This window comes from Bombus flavifrons, chromosome 3, assembly GCF_040668555.2.
Source record: "Bombus flavifrons isolate JBK064 chromosome 3, iyBomFlav1_principal, whole genome shotgun sequence".
Classification (NCBI taxonomy): Eukaryota; Metazoa; Arthropoda; class Insecta; order Hymenoptera; family Apidae; genus Bombus; species Bombus flavifrons.
The window spans coordinates 18457687-18479028 of record NC_138444.1 but is presented as its reverse complement, the minus strand read 5'-3'; the positions used below and the strand labels follow the sequence as shown (position 1 = coordinate 18479028).

The following is a 21342-nucleotide window of genomic DNA, read 5'->3' as shown; positions in this document are numbered from 1 at the left end:
AGTAGTACAGGATTGAATACGTGTTCATCACTGTTTTGTCGTCTAGTTGTCTGTTTTTATGAAAGACTTACCGTAACCGTGTTGAGCGTGCGTGCGTGAGTCGAGAGCGAGACTCGAGTCCCGTAACTGTCGTTCGCTACTTGTAAAAAAATTGGGAAACTCGACGGAAGTTCGGTTTTCTAGCCTAGTCATGATCCTTGGCTATCAATAGACACCTGTCTAGACGACAGTGACGAAAGCAAGAACGTTTGTCCTGGTGTAACAATTGGAAACAATATGCCTTCCAGGAGAAATAATTGTGACCTGCTGGCCAGGGTGAATTTTCCGCTGTATACGCTGCAAATGTTGACGGGTAGGCATATCTTGGTCGGTGGTGGTGGAGGATCCTCGAAGACTGGGGTTGCTAATGGCTTTGTAAGAATTCCTTCTTTTTTAGTCATTCTTACATACATATCAAAAATGAGAGTAATTTCATAATTTGTTTAAATTGAATCATTCTTCATGAACAGGAAATATTTGAATTGTCTCACAATGGATCTCAGTTCGTTGCGGAAGAAGTGACCAGGCATGAAACAGGTCCCAGTGTTGTTATGAACTGTACAACGTACAATGATCAAAAGAGGATATGGATTGCAGCTGGTCAAGAGAGTCACTGTCAGCTGTACGATGTGAGTAGTAAAGTGGTGAGCGTGAAGAATGGTGAGGTTGTCAAAGGAGCCAGCAGCAATTCTAAAGAAGGCGTTAGACACAGAAAAAACATAGATAAAGTAGAAGAAACTGTTATGCCTGAAGAAAGGATAGAGGAAGTTAAGGATGACAATTCAAACATTAAGAGCAAGAAACTTCAATTGATAGTAAAGCCAGCAGATAGTGTACAAACAGATTTCAGGTAACTATATTTTTATAAAAATGCGCAAAGTTTCCTAAAATAATTGCTCTAAATATGAAAAATTTCTACAGCGAGGAAGAACCACTTCAGAGGATCGTTAGAATAAATTCAAATGGAAAATTCATGGTCACTGGTGGCACGGATGGTCATATAAGACTATGGAAATTTCCACAATTACACAAACTACATGATCTAGATGCTCACACGAAAGAAATAGACGACATAGACTTCAGTCCAGACAGCACACTGATCGCAAGCATAGCAAAGGATGGCAAAGCATTTCTATGGAATGTGAGCAATGGTTCTAAATCCAAGGACTTAACTTGGTCACCCCCAAATGGATTGAAATATATGTATAAAAGGTGCAGGTTTAGGAAGCTGGAGGAGGACAAATCAAAAGCTCAACTCTTTATGCTCTCCAATGCAGTGGTTGGAAAGAATATTAGTTTTCTTCAAATGTGGGATGTGGAGTCTGGAAGTGTTGTCAAGATGGTACCATATAAAGAAACCCTGTCTGCTTTGGCAGTCTCGGACGATGGAAAGTTTGTGGCAGTTGGAACAATGTTCTCTGGTAGCGTGGATATATACATTGCATTCAGTTTGAGGAGAGCTTTGCACGTACCTGGTGCACATAGTATGTTTGTAACTGGCCTAGAATTCTTACCAACCAAGTTAGATGGTCCTACTATTGCTAGTAACACTGAAACTGCGGTTGTCAGCATTTCTGTGGATAACAAAATCTGTATACATAGCATACCGTTTAGACGTAAGTAATTAAATAATCTTTTTATTCATCCTTATATCGTTTTGACAATCTTAACGTTTGACAATTTTTTCTGTTATAGACACACTACCATTCTGGTTCGTCATTATACTGATTGTCCTTAGTATTTGTGGAGCGTTCATCTTCTGTAGTTATCTCGGAATATGACCTGAGAGAATATACCTTTAATACTAAGTACTTTGTTTAGGGTTTTTTAATATCATACATCGAACTTTCACAGGTGTGTTTCTTTAGTTTATAAATGTTATTGATAGTACAGAAAGGAAGGTGTAATAATCTGTTCGATTTTATGAACACGTGTGCACGATTTTTGTGACAATAGATATTACTACCTATAATTTGTTCAGTAGTAAATAATTCACATGCGTGATTGTCCGTGCGTTTAGAACCTCGTTCGTTCAATTAATGTTAAAACAAATGAAGTGATGCTGCGATGAGTAACTACTCTACATTAGATAAATTCTTTGATAAACATAATTGTAAATAGATATCTCTAAATAAGTTTGTGCTTGGACACAAAAATAGCTACTTTTTCTTCTCACATATTTCTTACACTTTAAGATCAATTTATACGGTTTATTTTGGTACAGAAGGCTCAGCTCATTTTGACTTTTATTGCATTTATGTGAATTGTGTCTGTGCATTGCTCACGTGTAGAATGGAATATAGATGTCGAGTGTGAAATGTTATGTATACGCCATAGTATTAAAGTTTTAGTTTTATTCCATTCTTTGATCACTATGTTCGGATAAGAAACATATCGTGATCGGTCCACCTTGAAATTTAGATTAAGCGAAACTGGTCACGAATAAATAGTACGCATGCATCACATGAAATTTTATCAATTTTATAATGCATTTCATAGGAAACAGTAATATTCCATTTAAGGAAAACGTTGCCATAGAACAAATATTGGGCAAATATACTTTGTTAAGTTGAAAATCAAACTTGTACGTTTTTACTTACCCTCTTCCGTTTTTTTTTAAAAGATCCAAATTTGAATTTCTAAACTGAAATTTCAATTTTTATTGTTATTTAAATAAACAAATCGAGAAAGTTTAAATAAATATGAACACATAATTACACAAAAATAAAAGTCAGAAAATGTAAATAAATAAAGCAAATATGTAAACAAATGAGAAAAATCTGGAAGATAAATATAAGGTATTTTTATTAAGAAGCAAAAATAAAAAATTCCATTTCTGTTTGTCAGTTCAAAGAAAGTGCAAGGAATGTTTGCTTATTTAAGCGACGATTCAGGACTCGTGATCGAAAAGGAATGTTGTCCAAAATGGAAAGGTGCCCCCAGGGTTTTCCATGGGAAGGGGAAGGACGAGTCAGTAATGACATTTTACGACCTTAAAGCTGGCGCCTACCAATAACTCTCAAGGCTGTGGAGAACGTATCGTGTCGAATAACTAAATTTCCTTCCATTCGAAAGTTTCCGAAATTGACTCCTTCGTTTTTCACTTTTTTACCGTTTCCTTTTTGCATCGAATAGATTGGTTACCATGTGAAATGTTACGAAGCGTTCGAAAAGAGAAAAATGCAACTAAATCATATCGTAGAGGAAATAAAATTTATGCTTCGATCTTTTTTATTTTTTATTTAAAATATAAGTTAAATAAATATTATTTTAAGATTATCAAGAATCAATTCTTGTATAATATCAAAAGCTAGTTTCAAGAAAACAAGAATGTAAATGATTAATTATCATAATTATGTTATTAAAAGTCGAGGTTTTTGAAAATTCTGGGAGTAGGTAGACAAAATTTCGGTTTTATGCAGGCTAATTCCTTAATCGTGATACAACGAGGAAGAATTCTACATGTTCGACTTATTTATCACGAGCTTGTCAATTTAATCATTAAATCACTTTATATATTCAACAGGTCTGGAAAAAAATTCGAAAAGTGCTCAGTTTCGTACAACGTTTATTGTGAAATACTTTAATAAAGACTCTAAGAATTACTTAATTACTCTCACGCGTCTCTTAAGCACTAACGTTAACCAAGTGTACAGTGTACACGGTTCGGCGCGCTGCGACGATACCGATCGATGGATCAATACGTACAACGCCCCACAGAAGAAAGGGATAAGGATCGGAAGGGCAAGGATACGGTGGTTATGTACAAAGATGAATAAGCTTGATCGAAGAACTTGTTCCTCTATGCTACGGAAAAACAACTTCTTCGTTCTCTTTTCATTTCTTTCGATCACCATAATCGACCACAGAAACGTTTCGCGAACGTTTGCTAGGGGAACTCAGACCCACGATACTCTTTTGCCACAATAACATGAATGCAACTCAAGAATCCCACAAAAATGATAATTTAACAGTTATTCCATTTATAAAATTCCGTTCCGATAATATCACAATAAAAAGAAAAAACATCTCAACTCGCGAAGAATTTCTAACTTATCTGCATATAATAAAATACATCAGAATCCTACTGCACTTGTTTCTCTTTTCAAAATTGAAATCAACCAGACAACGTCAAGTCGATTATGCTAAGAGATTTCTTATTTCCGTTCGCGACACGTTTTCCGCGCGACGGTTCGACGCGTGTTCTTCAAGGAAAAGCCTTTTGATGCATTACTTTAGCGTGGTATCTCTTAGGAACACGCGCCACACGATCTATAGATCTCTACCATGAAGTTCTCATTTGTTGGCGGTGAAACCGTCGCCGGTAGGATCGAGCAGCCACGGGTAATAATTCGGGCACTCCATGCAGGTGAACAAGCGAAGAGTTTCGCCAGGAAGTTCTCTGGTAGTCAAGGGACAGGCGTTAGGGAGAGAACAGTAGGGCTGGCCCTTCTCGTCGCAGGTTTCTTTCCAATCCTGGAAGTCCCTCAGTGCCGAGAGTTCTGTCGGATTTTGCATCCACTTGATTACCTGCAAGTGATATGAGAAGGTATATAGTCAGACGAGATTCTAGGCAAATGTTGGCTGAAATAACTTGGCCAATACTGTCTTTCTCTCGGCTTGAAATAGAAAATTCGAAGTAAGAAGTTATTAATAATTGAATTGTTTAAAAAATATTATTTCGTTCTATAATTGATGTGAATCATAACCTTTGAGTTTTACGAATGTCTAATCAAATATTGTTTATATGTACCGTTTACTATAGAAAGAGGATTAAAACGGTTTTTAAATTGTGATATTCTTCTCCATAAGACGTATAAATGATACAAATATAAATGGCAATGCTATTTTAGTTATCCGTTTAAACCCCGTTAGTTGTATTCAAACAAATCCTAATTGATGCAAATTGACTTGTATGAACGCGAACTTGAATTCAAGTAGCTCGGCTAATCTGGGAAAGGATTTACGTATTACGAGTTTGTATTCGCTCGATTAGTGGTAAGTAGAACGAGAATGTATTTGGTCAGGCGGAGCATGAAATTAATTTTTGACAAAAGTGACCTGTTTGCGGTGTTCATATTTTTCCGAGTATCAGAGACATTTGTTATCACTTGGTTTAAGATCGTTAGCTTATTATCGAGCCATTTGGTTCATTGTTTATATTTAATTCCATTCTTGAAATTGTCTCGAAATCTGATTTCGCGAGTAAACTTGACACCAACGTATTTAATCTAATGTTACCGTCATTTAATTCTCTAATTTTCTTAGACATAATAAGAAAGATACTCACATTTAATCTACCGTTTTTATTTTATAAGAGTAATCAAAGTAGAAATCGTGTTCGAGAATCGAACGAGAACGAAACTAACACAAGTAATTTTCGGTGGTCTACGAATCGATCGTGCAAGATTCTACAATACAGTGGAGCAGTCAGAGAAATACTGAGAGAGAGAGAGAGAGAGAGAGAGTTTGTATCGCGTGACTATATTGAAAGCGGAAAATAAATGGACGCAAAGCGAAATAAATAAAAGCAAGCCCGAGGCTTGATGGATCATGAATGAGAAACGTCGTGATGCGGCGAGATTGAAACCGGCAGATAAATTGGAATAAGCTAGGAGACTCGTAATAATAGTCTTGGCGAATCTCTCCGGTATTAAATATAATCTCCGCTTAACTTGTTTAAAGGGAAGACAATGCGATTCTCAAAGACGCTTTAAATAACTTTTAGGTTTTCCAATAGTTTAGAATATAATTTTTTAAAATAATATTCAAAATGTCTAGTGTCGCGAAATATAATATTTTTAAATAATATGTTGTATTTCCGTCTTCATGGTTTCGTTTAAAATTTGCAATAAATGCTAATTAAGTCAAAGAAGCTTCGAGAAAAATTCTTTCCAAGAAACAAATATCAAAATACAATTTCTTTAAATATAAACTGCTATTAGAGCCGCAGTTTATCCAATTCTGAACCAACCCATATCGCACGGTATTTCTAGGCAATTTCATCCTCGCAGATCAGACATACCTCCAAATCTCGATCAAACTCACTCACCTGAACCATGGTAACGAAATACACGTCGCTCCTGGCCAACATCTCCTCGATGAACTTGATCAATTCCTCCCTATACTCCTTCTTGCTCTTCAACCACGAGGCATGGAAGTGAAGGCCAAGCGGTGCCCTGTTGCTGTTGAAGTGCCTGTTAAAGTTGTGTCTGAGGAGCCTGGCGAATTGTTCTCCAGTCTGAATGTTCGAGCAAGAGTCCACCATGTGACAACCAGGCAGCGACTCGTCGAAAGTGGGATCGTCTCTTCTGTCCAATTCGTTCATCACCATCTCCCAAACAGGATGCGATCTTGATGGACAGTTTCCACCGTTTCCATTGCATTTGTGTGGCATTCTGAAGTACAAAGTGTACGGCCAGATGGGTACACGACCCAACGAAGCCGTGATGGAGGCGTCGTAGACGAAGAATTGGTCAGCCATCATTTCGAATTGTTTGTTACCGCCTACGCGAAGATACGGAGCCCTCATTCCGATGATAGAACCGTCGGTGATGTTTGCGAAACGTTCTATGATGAGTCTAGCTCCAGCCATCTCTGCCAGCCAGTCGTCGTAGGTTCCCTGGGTCCAGTATTGTGGGTCGTCTTTGTGGGTCAAAGAGAACACCGCGATTTCGTGACCACGACGGTGAAGGTCTTGAACGGCGGAATAGTTTGTGTATTTGTGAGAGACGAAGAACGTGCCTCTGATCTGGCATCCGTTAGGGTTTTGACGTTGGCCATTGAAGATCTCTTCGTACAAGTCGATGTTATCTACGTTCACGGCTCCGTTGAAAGTGATCGTGATCATTTGGGGTACCTGGGACGGCTCGATGTTTCCGGGGATTCTGGTTCCATCGGCGGAACAATAGCAGTCGGGGAGCACGCATTGCGTTGGATCGCAGTCTGGCGCGCGATTTGGATCGGTTTCCACAGCTGCGGGGGAAGATGTGGCGAAAGTTAATAAACGATCATCGAGGAATTTTGAAGCTAGCGCGAGTCTTAAGACTCTGGAGAGAGGATGTATGATACGTCTCTGATGTTCGATTTTCATAGAGAAATTGAAACTACGCGTAGTATCGATACATTGTTGGTCAACGACGAGCGTATGTGATTTGTACACACATCGATTTGCATAATTATCAAAGTACAAAATTATGCGTAAAACAAGTATAAAGTCATTACGACGTTGTTCATCGTAGTGGACGTACTGCGTTAAAGTTCAATTATACCATCTTTTCTCGCGAGATCGTTAAAGCGATATTAAGAAAACGGAAATTCGAATTTAAAGGATTGACGTTCAAAGCTTCCACTGTAACGTATCGACAGATTTTCCTCGCATCGACGCTGAAAGTCACCGATCGCTATACCTCGCTATCCGCGCTTGTGACCAAAAGAAGCGCGGATTGCGATCGCGAATCGATTAAATCGACACTTACTGCACGCATTCTCGTCGGATTCGTCCTTGCAGTCGGGTTTACCGTTGCAGAAGAGCTCCTTGTCCACGCACTCGCCGTTACCGCACGACAATTTCCCTTCGGGGCAGACTGGTTCGTCGGTCCTCAGGATGGGCAACACCTTACGCGGCTCTGCAAACGTAATCCTCGTTAACGGGCCGACTTGTCGGCTGATACGCGACAACCAATCGCTACTACGGGACCATTGGCGTTCACCATAGCTGTAACTTCTACTTTTACTTTTGCCCAATTTATGTACAAAAGATCGTGGCGAGCTCACCAGTGGCGCAGGAACCTGTGACACTACTTGGACAAATATATTCCCGAAGAAATCGATTAACCCTCTATCGATGGAAATAATAGGTGTCGTAGTTAAAACTACTTACGGGATAGGATACTATAATATTAGAATAATCGATTTATTTTCTGCATGGAAAATCTTTGGTAGGGTTAAAGGTTGTTACTGTGCGGGATTAATTGTGACCCAAAGCTACGGTACCTCGCCAGCTTGGATATTAAGTATCCGACTAATTACATCTTGTACGTCCAGTTACGGTTTCCTGCCAGTGTAATCTGGTATCTATGTACATGTGGACTTTACGTACAGACGTGGACAGCTTTCTTAACACCCTCGTGATTGTCTTCGATCGTGAATGTAACGAAATTAACTTTGGAATAGTATAGCGAGATTCCATGTTCCTTACTCGTTTCTGTCTGTTCGCGTTATTTATTCGTCGTTATTCCGGCTATTTCTAAAGGATATACAACGATGTGTTGTTGTTCACGGCACAAGTTAAATCACGAAGGTATCAAGCAATTTATCAGAGGATTTGGTTTGGCCTTGCGTTAACAGTTCCTACGCCACTGCGTTCAACCGGCCTTTTCGTTAGAATCTCTTCAATTCCTTTTCGTTCGAGGAATTTCCCTCTGATTTCTAGTCGCCTGGCGACTGGAAAAGCGTAGCAGAACCGACGTGATGGGCGTGACGAAGGAAACGAATTAGAAAATTTAATAAAAGAAAATCCTCGTGAATCGGTCTTGAAGATCTTCTAAAAAGAATCGCAGATTTCTCCGGCGAATTCTTTGCTCGAGAAACCTTCAAGATCGTTGGGAATACGTCAGAACGAAAGACACGAAATGGCGACAGCCGGAGTGTTGGAGAGACGAAACATCATCAACGAACTAACGTTGCCCATCACGAGAAGAGTTCACGTCGAGAGTATCGTTTGTATCGTTGGCTCGCAGCGATTCGCACGTAGCTAATTCCATGATTTATTACGAATAAAGACACCGACTTACGAAAGTATCCGAATATTTATAAAAACTTCTCCTGAATATATCATGTACACTATACGAAATATTCTGTATAATATACGTAATATGTTCATAAATATTTTCTATGCTAAATCTTCGAATACTTTCGCGAGTCGCTGTAAATAAAATGAGAAGAAATATGGATACACACACACACGCAGGCACTGTTGAGATAATAATGAGAGAGAATAGAGATACGTGGTGAAGAGATGGACTGTTGCGAAAGGCGAAAACAGGCAGCGGAGAAATAAAAAGTGAGACGGTGCCTCGACGTGCCACGCGTCGAGAGAACGAGCGCGAGAAAAGAGAATTGCAAGTGGACCAATACACGCGTAGATATCCACATACAGGCGCATGTATAAACAGGTACACGCATACACATGGCGAGCAGAGAGAAAAAAAAAAAAAATAGACGGAGAGCACACGAGACTGGTCCGATTTAATTTCATTCGCGACGCTGCGCTTTCAACTCGTAATGCAGTTTGCTGGAAACATAAAAGAAACAAGATAATCTTCGCGGTTGAATTATTAACTCTGTAATTTTTCTCTTTTACCTTCTACGCCTTTTTCGTTTCAGTTATTCTAATTAGAGGTAATATTTCTTTACCGAGCTTTTTAGTTCGCTTGAAATTACGAGTTTATTAAAAATCGGTCATTTTTTAATAGTTTCTGACGCAACAAGGATATATTGTTACGATCATTGACGCTCGAAAGGCAGAACACAGGAACGAGGTTGTACCGTGTATTAAAATCAATCGGCTGTAAAGTAAATAGATCGATAATTCACGGTACGTACGACGAATAAAAATGTTCAATATACATAATGTTCTCGAATATTATAGAATTGTCTAGTAGCGATAAACTTTCTAAATATTTTTACGATACGGTTCCAATCCAGACAGATCCAACCATTGGAAACAAGAATTGTCTAAGAAAAAGCAAACGTCATGAAGGTTTGTAGATTTTCTACTAGATACAATCTACAAAATTCTCCTCGTGAACTAAGCTTAACACCGTACGAAGTATCGAATTCTGATCGCAAATAAAACTTAACGCCGTTTGAAGCGCGAACGATTCGATGATCGAACCAAGCGCCATTTGCATTTCCTTGAAAATGAGCAGTCGCCTGTTTCTTTTCTCGCGCGAAACCAAATCGGAGCAAACAGGTCTCGCGTGAGCACGAGCGAACCGAGACGCGCGCTTCGAAACGGAAGCGGAGGAATTCGACTCGGTTGCGACGACAACGAGTGCGCGAAATTAAAAAAAAAAAATGGCTGCAGCGCGAGAACAGAGGAAGATAGAGATCGGCAGCTGGAAAACGCTGCGTTCGCAACGGGGTAAGATGAGATTAATCCGGTGAGAAAGAGAAAGAAGGAAGGAGAGAATTATATGATCGATCGCTCGAATACTTGGCACAGGTTTCGAGCGGTAAAAGCGAACGAGTCGACTAAATAACAAGGAGCCGTTCTAAGGAGGCCAGATCGTCGAAGCGAAACCGATCTGGATGTGGACAGACAGAGCGAGAGAGACAGAGACAGAATATAACGGGAGAAAGAAAGAGAAAAAGAGAAAGAGTGATATATGCGTATGTATAGCGAGACAGATAGACGAGAGACAGAGAGGGGGGGGGGATGGAGAGAGAAAATAGGAGCGAGATCAGCGATTGAGAACGTGCTACCTCGTACCTGGAGCGATCGCGAAGAGAAAGAATCGTGCGTCTGTCGATGTGTGAGTATGTATATATGGTGTCGATATGTACAGGTGCAACAGCGTGTGAGCGTGAATTCTATAAAGCTGAAAAGTCATTGCGTGCCGAGGATCGTTTTCGGGAGATCGATATACGTGACGTATCGAAGCGCGGAATAACTCTATTTTCACGTTGAATCTAGATTCAATGGTCGACACGAACGGCGAATCTTTGAATATTTTTCTTTCGGTATGTTTTATGCGATTGGATCCAGATATGCCAGATATTTTGGAAAATTTGATCGTTGAACGAGCGTAACGATCTTTCTTTTTGTTCGATCGTTTAATTTTTAAATTCGAACGATATCGATGGCACGGAATGTCTTAATGAATAAATTTAGACAGTTTAGAAAGCAACTAGATTAGAATCGGCGAGATGGACGAAGCTTGTATATTCGCGGTGTTAGTGATGCGACGTGAATCGAGAAAATTGCGTGAATCGATGATGAAGAGAGCATCGATGAGCTGGAAACTGGGTTAGATCGCGCTCGAGGCACGAGCTTCTCGTCTCCCGAGTTGCACTTTCGCTCAAAATCGAAACCAGTCTCTGGGCCGCGAATCGAAAGTGGCCGGACTGGAGATTACAACGTCTCGAAAGTGGTCTCGCATGTAATGGTCGTGTATTTTCACTGCGGCGAACGTATCGAACGTTCGCACTTGTGCCGTTCGCGTAACTACGAGATACCGTAACGAGGTGGAAAAATTTCAGCAAACTTGCGAATGAATCGCTTTTGCGTGACTTTAGAAAGTATAGAAAACTCGATTTCATTGAGCGTTTAAGCTTCAGGTATTTCCGTTCCAACTTTATACGTACTTCGATATTGTATCATTAGAATTTCGTTTAGTTTGCGAAAGAATATTCGTTCTTGGTTGGTCCAGTCTTTTCTCATTTTAATCCGAGATTTACATACTTGTTTAAGAATTAACGAAACATCGATATTAAAAGGAAAGATTAATTCTTAATTCGTTGATAAAATTCGACAGCCCGAACTCGATGGTAAGAAAGTAAAATTTTCAAGAAATAGAACGATACGCAGAGAGTTAATGAAAAGATGCGAAGGATGACGTTGATCGTTCGTCTTCGTTTCTGTTTCTTTTCTTTTCTTTTTATTCTTTCGGAGACGAGAAGGATCGTGGATGAATCTCAAACGTGCGCGAGAATAATCGTGCGTTAGTACTACCTTACGTATGGTGCGGGCTACGTTGCGAGTCTACGAAGGAACCGGCCTTCTCCGTATCTTATGAAACATTTTTCATCATCCTTGATAGAAGGAGGAAAGAAAAATCTTCTCAAAATGGTGTTCTTTCCAAGGGAAGTGCGTTTAACCGACCTATCCCTACTTTTCTGTTCCTCGATTATACAGAAAATGAATCGATGGGAAAAAGAAGCATAAATTACAACCCTCGAGCAAATTATAAACAAATTATAAACGCATTCCCCGAGGAACAGATACACCGGAAACGGAGACAGGTACGTCGGCTCAACCTGGTCGATACATCGACTTACTCTCGAGCTTGTCACAGTTGGTGACTTTGCCCTTCCAGTCGCAGGTCTGTTTGTCCAAGTCAAAGGCCAGTCCACTGGGACACGTGATTTGCTTCAGGCCGGATTTCGTGCACCTGTTCGTGTCGGACAGAAAGCAAATCGCTCAGTTAAACTTAGCAATCAAAAGGAATCGCTTACTCTCGAGTTGGTCACAGTTCTTCACGTTCGTTTTCCAGTCGCACGTTTGACGCTCGATGTCGAATGCCAGACCTGTTGGGCATCGTACGGTCGCCAATCTGGTCACCCCGATCTCGCTCGCTTTGTCGCATCTGCGATTCAAGTTTGACTCTTTCTAGTTTAAAAAATATTTAACTCGTGGTTCTCGTCCAATTTTTGAACGATTTAAAACCCTGCTAAAAAAACCTCGCTGTTATTCTTTTTATCGATGCTGTTATTTTTGCGGAGTATTCGTCAGATCGAATAGGAATATATTTCGTCGCGTGTAACAAGCTGTAATCCTCTTACAGTTTATAGTATCTGATATACGACGTACAGTCGATCGTAAAATTATCTGGCTATGGTAGAAATCCAAATAGATCGTACTGAACATTATGAAACAGTAAAAAAGAAAGTCTAAAATAAATCTATTTTTAACGAATGTCTATCATCGATCGTGAACGAAATACAAAGGATTCAATGGGCTGCATACTGACCGACACCCACTGTACCTGCTACGCGTAGAATCTAGTGCTATTTTGTCAATAAACGAACCCACGCAAAAATCGATAAAAACGGAAATAAAAACAGATTCACGAGGCTCGCGAAGGAATTCTCGCTAGAACCAAGCGAATAAATCTTTCCTAAAGAATTCTATAAGAAAAAGTAGTAATATAATCCGTATAAAAGGACGAGCGAACATAAAAGAATCAAAATAACGTTTTACGACTCGCAAAAACTCGTCGAATTCTTCCAGGATACGTGACGTTCCGCGACAGGATCTTGCGTTCTTGTTCTGAGAATATTTTTGCCCGTGTGTCCTTGACGATGAAATAGTTTATCCGTTCGAATGAGTCAGGATACACCGTCTGTCGTCATCGGCTGGAAGGCGAGTCCTGTATCTGGTATCAGGCTCGCCTTGAACCTTTCGACGCGGAATTCGATCGCGAAGGAACCGAAGACAGGAATTCGCCGTCCGATCCTCCGCGATCGATCTTTCTCGTAAATACCGCTTCTACCGTTAACTTCACTGACCTTCGGCGTTACTTACGCGCTGCACAATCGACTATGATCCATTACGAAGGATCGTGACGTATTCTTTTTATGCGAAATGTTTCTCTCCGATTTGAAAGACGACGATTTAAAAATAAGAATTAGGTACGACGATTTGATGGAAATTTACCTCACGACGTCACGGCAATCTCCTTCGACGTTCAACCGGAAGTATTCGTCTCCTGGCCTGTCCTGGCATAATTCCTCGGCATTTGCGTCAATTCCATCAGCCCCTTCCTCGTCTTGCGCTCTGACCTGCGTTCCTGGAAATTAAAAAACGCTGTTAAACGATCAAGAAATCCTTTAATGAATATATATATATAGCTTTCGTTTAAGAGTAAAAGTGGGAATTTACACGTTCTTAGCAATTCTAGGAAGAAGAAAACTGAAATCCGTCGCTTTAACGGATTCGCTACTTCCGGTGTTTAAGTACAATCGTAAAACTTGCTTTCGTTGTTTCTGATCTCGAATAAAAGCGATCTTCGAAAGCAAAGAGATACCACGCCTCGTTCTCCGGCTTTGACCACTGACAATTACGTACTTTCTATCATCGATTACATAAACGTTTCTCGATCCACGAGCACGATCTCTAACGTGACTTCGCAACATCGCTCCTTCCTTTCTTCGTCCCATTAAAGAATCTAACGATAAGTTAGGTTAGACACGATTAAGTGCAAGTTCCTAGTTTTCCTTCTTTCGTAAAAGCGTTGGCAAGTTAAAAAATACTTAATTTACTTTCCACTCGCGTTTCCTCTTTCCTTCTTTTTCTTGCCGATCTTGATAGACGGAAACATGTAAACGGAACGTGAAAATAATCTCGTCTCTCGATCAGAAATATCCGAATCTTAATGGACACCGTCTAGGGAGCACGCACCTACTGCTTTTTATTTTCACGAACCTCCGCAATTAAATTAGAAGACTAAAAGAAGGAAACGTCACCGACAGAGCGGTTCGCGTGACATTTGAATAAGAAGGGCATAGATCGGTATTGTGAGGATCGTATAAGGAAAATGTCGCGATCGTTGGAAGCCACGATCTCTAGAGATCGTAAACCGAATACGACGGGGTCGGTGAACCCCCGTAGAAGTAGAAAGTCTTGGAAATGTCAGGGCAACGAGACACGAGTGGGGAGAGAAGCGACAGTGGTTCTCTAAAGTAGGTTCTGTCTGTCTCTCCCTCTACCCCTCTTGCCATAATCGAGCATCCTTGTTCGAACAAGTCTCGAACGTGCCTTCTTCTTCATCCACGACCACGAATCGTGATCCGTAATCGTGATCAACGCCACTTCCGGACAACTTGTCTTTGTTAAAACTTTTGCACCGGTCGAAATGGTCTTACGAATCTCATCTTATCAACGAGACGATAAGAGAATTATTTGTTGAGGTGTACGAATTTTATTTGATCGTCGAGAAGTTTACTTTTTGAATAGTCGCCTTCTGGGAATAATATCGAAATTGTTTCGAATGTTTCAAGTTTGTTAGGATCGAAGAGTCTTTCGATTTTGTATTGAAAAAAGATCTTTCGATCGTCAGTCTGGCATTAACCGGTCGAGGTGTCGCGATCGAATTGACGTAGCTGTACTGAAGGAGCCGTTTGACACGTCTTGTCGCGGCTTCGATCGTTGAAGTCACCAGAACGTTCATGGCGCCGAAGAACCTATCGATCTCGAGTCGTCTAAGGCGATTGTGAAACTATCGCGACGTTTTTCAATTAATTACGTTTAAATCTCTTTTAATAAATAGAACGTTTTAATCAATGGAGATACTTATAAAAATGAGACAATTTTCCGTCCATCGGGGAAAATTAGAAGAACGCGAAAGTCATCTATCTTAAAATTATAATAGAAATTTTGCATTGAAATTGAAGCGTAACACGGGTTGTATATTATTCGGAAGAACCAAGGAACGATAACGTTAAACTACGAGGGATCCTCGAACGGAAAGTTCTCGTGGAAACTCGTTTCGTCCGAAGGAAATTCTGTAAACGTCGAAAGCAACTTTCACCTGTAACAGGCATTCGAAGAATCGGTGCCTAGAAGGCCAGGTGTTTCTCTTTGACGAGAAATCATGTTTATCATCAAAGATTCTCCATCTTCCGATCAAACTTTCACCCTAAACACGACGTTTTCAACGTTACCGAATCTTCCGCTCTACTAAAACTCTTTAACGAACAAATAAATTATTTAAAATCCGACATCATCCGATCTCAACTGCCATCAAACTTCTAAGAACTCTTCGGAATTTAATCCTCCAACTCCTAACGCTTCCAACTTCCATCTAAATTCAAACTTTAAGATACTTTTTCGAATCTTAATCCAAAGCTTAAGCGTTCTTTGAATCGAACTTTCTAAAAATATCGAGAAACCAATATTTGTTGCGATGTTCGTTACAGATGAATAGAACACGGGCAAACGGAAATAAGGAAGACGTAGCAACAGTGTGTACTCACCGGCAAACAGAAAGAGAGATCCAAGAAGGAACAGGAACTTTGGCGACATCGTGGCCGCTGCCGCCGTCGTCGTCGTCGCCGTCATCGTCGTTGTCAGGACAAAGAGCGTCTGGACAAGCCGCGCCCTCTCGCCCCTCTATATGTGCACCACCACTCCTTCCTCTTCGTCGAAGGACTTTCACCATCCGGATGGTGCTGCCACCTTCCCTACGTCGTAAAATAAACGGAGAACAAGGGTTCCATTCCTTCCGTCTGTTCGTGGAGAACGAGAGGGGACCGTGGCATTCCGTTTCGTCTCGATCTTCCTTGTCTCGCGCGATCCAATCAGAGACTACTACTTGCGGTTTTTCACGAGAGATCGAGAGGAAGAAGATGAGCGATCGTTTTGGAGTTTGTTCGACGCGATTGGTTATTCTCGTGGCCCGAATTTGCCTGGTTTGTTCTACTTTCATCGATATTTAGTTTTCTAACCATTGTTTCCACCTTTCTTTAAATGGAGAGTTCTTTGGAGATCAGAGGCATGTATATGGGACCATTCGTGTCTTGAATTTCTATTACTTTGGAAAAAGAAAGATCGGTAATAATGGTAAAATCTTCGGTCTTTTGAGGAGAATGCCATTCGCGATGATCGCTAAAATCTATGCGTTTGCGGGAAATATACCGAGTAACGCGTATAACACGTTGAAATAATTTATGGAACTTACGAATAACTTATGACAAATTTGCAAATGAAATATCGTACTCTCGTTCAAAATATAGTATTTGTTATAATATTTAACGAAAGAAATCTCTATTCTGTTCCTTTAATTCCTGTGTCCAAAATCATACGAATTTAATTACTAATTACGATCGAATTGCTAATTTTTGAACAGGTGGATCAAATTTAATAGCAAAAATATAGTTCGTTTGGATCTGCAGTGTATTCAAGGTCCGCGTTACAAGGTCCCTGTAGAAGTGAAAACGCGCTTTACGCATCGTTTTACTGCCTCCACGAAAATATCGGCTGACAGCGGCAGCTCTAAAAGGGGGCGACGAAAAATGGCTCGCGCTCGTAAAACTCACGATGAAAGTATCGTTCGCGTGGCCGAGTAACTTTCCACGAAAAATGCCCTGTATGTCATGTTCGTCGACACGACACAAACCTTGAACCTCTCGGCTTTTAGCGTAAAATTCGGCAAGATGCGTCTCAGCGAATTTTGTACCGTATTTTCGACAAAATAACGAAAAAGAATTCGTCGTTCCTCTTAATTCCTCTAAAACCGAAGTGAAGCTTTAGAAAATCACGAAACATCGTACCACGGAAACACCTATGAAAAACTCAAATTACTTTTAAAACACGCCATTATGGAATCGTCGATTCTCCCGCAACGTAAACCACGTATACATCTCCTTCATCAGGCAGAATTTTGGGGGGATTCTTTGTTTCTCCGTTTCTATTTCATTCGCTTCTAACGGTACCTCGCACGGCTGCCTGAATTATTTACGCGGTCTTAACGTTGCTTGCCAAATAATTCTCGTCTCTCGTCTTTCCACCCCTTTGCCCAACTACCACCGGCTGCTGCATTTTCTCCCTATCGTTGTTAGCGTGGCACGTTTGCGCAACACGTTTATTTATTCCTGAGCTAAGCCAGGATACACCGGGTGGTCAATAAATTTGCAGTTTGCGCGGTAAAAGGTTATCGACGTCCCCGGCGAAATAACTTGGCGGGACGCGCTATTGCGTTAGAGCCACGCTGCATACCGCAATCCACGGCACAATCGCGCTCGCATTGATTCCATTTTATCGATAAAAATTATTTTCATGTACGCTGTTTGTCCGCGAGTCGCTCGTACTCGATATAATTCTATATAATGCAACGGTTTGATTTGAAATATCGTTGTCATATCTTAGACAGCAATAATTGCAAAGTATCTCTTATCTTGTATCCGCTGTTTATTCATCTAGTGTCTACTGTTTATTTTGTCTAAACGTGGTCGTTTGAAACGTTGCAATTTTTTGGAAAGCAGGTAAATGTAATTAGCGATATAATTATAATATCGGACAGTTGGATAAGTTCGATCGGCACGAAGCTTGTTGAAATTAAAACGAAAGGTATATAGAAATATATATCTGTATATAATGCAAGAAAAAGCTGCAAACTTATATTTAGATGTTCTACTAAAATATTATTCAAATCCACAAAAGTATACCATTATCTAGAAAATTTCTATAAAAAGATCTGTGACACTGCTATACAAGATTATCAATCGGTCAATTCGAATATTCTAGTAATTCTAACGTTAATTATCACTTTTTACACAAAGGTAGAAGGTGTCCTAATATGTTCGTGAACGAGAATGTAGGAGATTCCGCGAAATCGGTGGTAAGGAAACGCGTGAGATAAATTCGTGACGTGGTCAGTTCTCGATAACCAATATCTACGAAACAAAGGATTTGCGTAGACCAAACGTCCTTCTTGACATCGAGATCGATCGAGACCTGTGTTCCCATCGGGTATCCCCTGCTTCGCCTTTATCTCGACACGTTCCTTCGACGAACGTCGAATAACGTAGCCGAAGAGGATTTAGAGAAGTATTTGTTCGCCAGTCGGGATCAATAAATCCCGAGATAACGCGAACTTGTTGCAGATAACGTTTAATAACGCGTACGATCGTGTGTTTCAGTCATTCGTTAGGACACGTTGAATAAATCCTAAATTCCTGACCTCACTTTGAAATATATCGAACGATCGAAGCCATGAATTCCAAAGCGGTTCAAATCCACCGATAAATGGTTCGACAAAGTTAGTTTCTTTTGTCTATCTTCTTTAATACGTTATTTATCTTGTTTGTACATACGTACATACGTACGTCTTCGCTGTGGTTATATTTTCAACATTGTTAAATAACGACGTTTTTTTTTTTTGTTAAAAGGTTCGTAAAGCTGTAAACTCGCGCCGTTTCGGGTATCATCGAGTAATTTGTTCTATTTTTAGTCAGTTCGCGTGGAGAATGATATCTAATAAGAAGAATATTTATTAAATTTAATTACTGTCTCGAGACAGTCGTGACTTATGACGTCTTGGACTTGGTGGCTTCGATTGGTCGATGAAGGAAAAGAGCGAAGAAATTGAGAAACCGAGATTACTTGGGATAACGTCGATATATCTCGATGTGCAAAAAGGAAAACAATGAGATTCGAATCAGAGGAACGGTGTTTCGCATTAAGAATGTTGTAAGTCGCTTCTAATTGCAATTAACAAATCTTGGCTCACTGGTGAACTTCTAAATAGGCCAAAAGAACACAGTGGCGTCGTTAGAAATAACGTACGTATGGAAAGAATCTTGATGTAGACACGATGATGACGATGAATTGCACAAAAATCCTCCATTACCGTCAGATTTCTTCTTTCTACGCTTTTTCGTGCTCTTTTTTTTGCGAGTCTGGACCAATCGAAGATTACACACCGTGGCTTTTCGTTAGAACGAAATTTCTGGGGTCGCTCGAATGGAAAGGAGGATCGATGAAGCAACCGAGTGGTCGCGGAGGAAGAGATATTCAGCTACGGTCCGGAAAGTTGCGTCCGTAATACGCGAAACGTTTCACAGACTGGCATGTATCACGAATGTTAATGACGAAACATGATATGCTAATCGATGAGAAACATCATCGTCGGATCTGAGGCAACTGAGCGAAAACGGAGCCAGTGCTGTTGGTGGAAGAGATAGAGCGAGGTTGTAAATTCAAGCGTTGATCGACGATATGGATCGATCTAACTTTAAACCAGAATACTTGGAATTTCAGGCTGCAAAAAATACGTAATTTTTTCACTCCACTTTGTGTTTCCATCGAATATCCGCACGAGGTTAGATCGCTTGAATTCGAGCAACCTAAGTAATCCGAACGAGGCTTAAAATTGAAAGTATAAATCGAAGAACACGAGAAAATTCATCTGGAATGTATACAACATTTTATTAAGGACCTTTCGATATATCACCGATGGAATTTCATATTAATGAAAGTGGTACGCGAATGCAATAAACTGAGGCGAAGAAAGAGAGAGGAAGAGAGAGAGATTTACATCATCTTCGGCTATAAGATGAAATGTATTAATCTTCGACTTCGTTTTTCTTGATAAACGAGCGGAACGTTCGAGTAGCTCGTAATGCACGCGTTCACGTGAACACGTGTCTCGTGATTAACGACTAGGAAGTAGCTATTTCCTTATTTAATCTGGCAACGGCCCTGAAGTTTCGTGGGATCGATAGAAACGCGACCGATAGAAATCAGCTATGTGAAACCGTGAATCACTGGGTCTTTGTGCTCCTGCGAACTTAATCACGCGAGCGTCTTTTATTTTATCCTTTCTTGGCGTTAGTTTCGTTTCGATCATCGGCTTCATAATTTTTATTCTAAAGACATTCTTGCAACAAGCGAATGCATGTCGTTTTACAAAAATTACGAAATTTCTTAATAACAAAATGTCAGACTTTCGGTGATTAAAAATTTCTCGGGTATTGCGTATCCAATTTTTAAGTCGTGAACAATTTTTATACTAAAAGAAAAGCCTTCTAAGTACGTAACAAACGTTCAGTCGAAGAGATTCGTACAAATAGCAATCTTTTCCCAGTTATTAAGAAACGTCCGGCTGTCAGAAATAATTTCTCAAACTATTAAAAAAGATTCTTAATCGTCCCTTAGCAGATTTTTTTACTATGAAAAAAATCTCCTAATTACGTAATAAATTCGCAACCGCTAAAGATATCTTCGCTCGAATCTAACAGTTTAAACTGGCAACCAGAAGATAAATGGATTTTCGTTTCTACTTCGTTTCACGGCAAGTTACAAATTATTACAAATTGCAAGGCTTACGGTAGATAGCGATTGCTGTTCCCCAACAGCGTTATCCACGGCATTTCTAAACGCGTTCTAAGCTCCGAGTCCTTGACGAGATGCACACGCTGGGATGCCAACGGGGGCACACGTTCACCCGTACAATGAATACAGGGAGTCTGGGAAAACCAGTTTTCGTAGTTCACGATCCTATGCACGCCGTCTCTTTATTTTCTTCTCCTTTTTATCCTCCTGTCTTTTTTCTTTTCCTATTTTCTCCAGTCTTTTCTCAGTAACCTATGCAGTTGCAAAAATAATGGTCGAGAAAGCGTTGCTTGGAACCTTGATCCTTCAGCTACTCGCTTGACTTTTCATCTTCGATGTTTGATTCGCCTTTTTCAACTTTTCTGTCTGACAACTGTCAGTCGTTGATTGATCAATTGTCGTTTGTCGGTGGATAAGCTTGTGGTTCTGTACGATGATGATTTATAGAATTAAAGTTTTGTTATGTGTTACTTTCGATCTTCCACGAAGACGTTGGAAAGGAATAAAAAGAAACATTCTTCGCGATCATTTATCTCTCCACTTTCTTTTTTTCATTTCTTTGATCCTTTCACCCATCAACCCTTATCTCTTGACTACAAATGTCCACGCTATTCCTATTATCGCAGAAGTACAATCTCTAGGGTTATTTCGTGATTTTACTTATCGAATGATCGTGTTGTAAAAAT

General features: G+C 40.2%; 2 protein-coding genes across 4 annotated transcripts; one reads left to right on the top strand and one right to left on the bottom strand.

The window, feature by feature from the left end:
- Positions 1-25: 25 nt before the first annotated feature.
- LOC138178201 (guanine nucleotide-exchange factor SEC12) lies at positions 26-2620 on the top strand. The gene is made up of 4 exons (XM_069109786.1): positions 26-414; positions 510-889; positions 961-1655; positions 1735-2620. Exons 1-4 carry the CDS (start codon positions 277-279, stop codon positions 1818-1820), a joined length of 1299 nt encoding a protein of 432 aa, XP_068965887.1. The 5' UTR covers positions 26-276; the 3' UTR covers positions 1821-2620.
- A 970-nt stretch (positions 2621-3590) lies between these two features.
- verm (LDLa and CE4_CDA_like_1 domain-containing protein vermiform) lies at positions 3591-19403 on the bottom strand. Of its 3 annotated transcripts, none has more exons than XM_069109303.1 (7): positions 19109-19403; positions 15799-16355; positions 13481-13613; positions 12280-12410; positions 7518-7667; positions 6092-7014; positions 3591-4569 (listed from the first exon to the last, which is right to left on the bottom strand). In XM_069109303.1, exons 2-7 carry the CDS (start codon positions 15881-15883, stop codon positions 4336-4338), a joined length of 1656 nt encoding a protein of 551 aa, XP_068965404.1. In that variant the 5' UTR covers positions 15884-16355; positions 19109-19403; the 3' UTR covers positions 3591-4335. The 3 variants fall into 3 exon arrangements, with proteins under 3 accessions (XP_068965404.1, XP_068965406.1, XP_068965405.1); XM_069109305.1 differs by having other exon boundaries at positions 15799-16005; XM_069109304.1 differs by having other exon boundaries at positions 19173-19403.
- Between the last annotated feature and the right edge of the window lie 1939 nt (positions 19404-21342).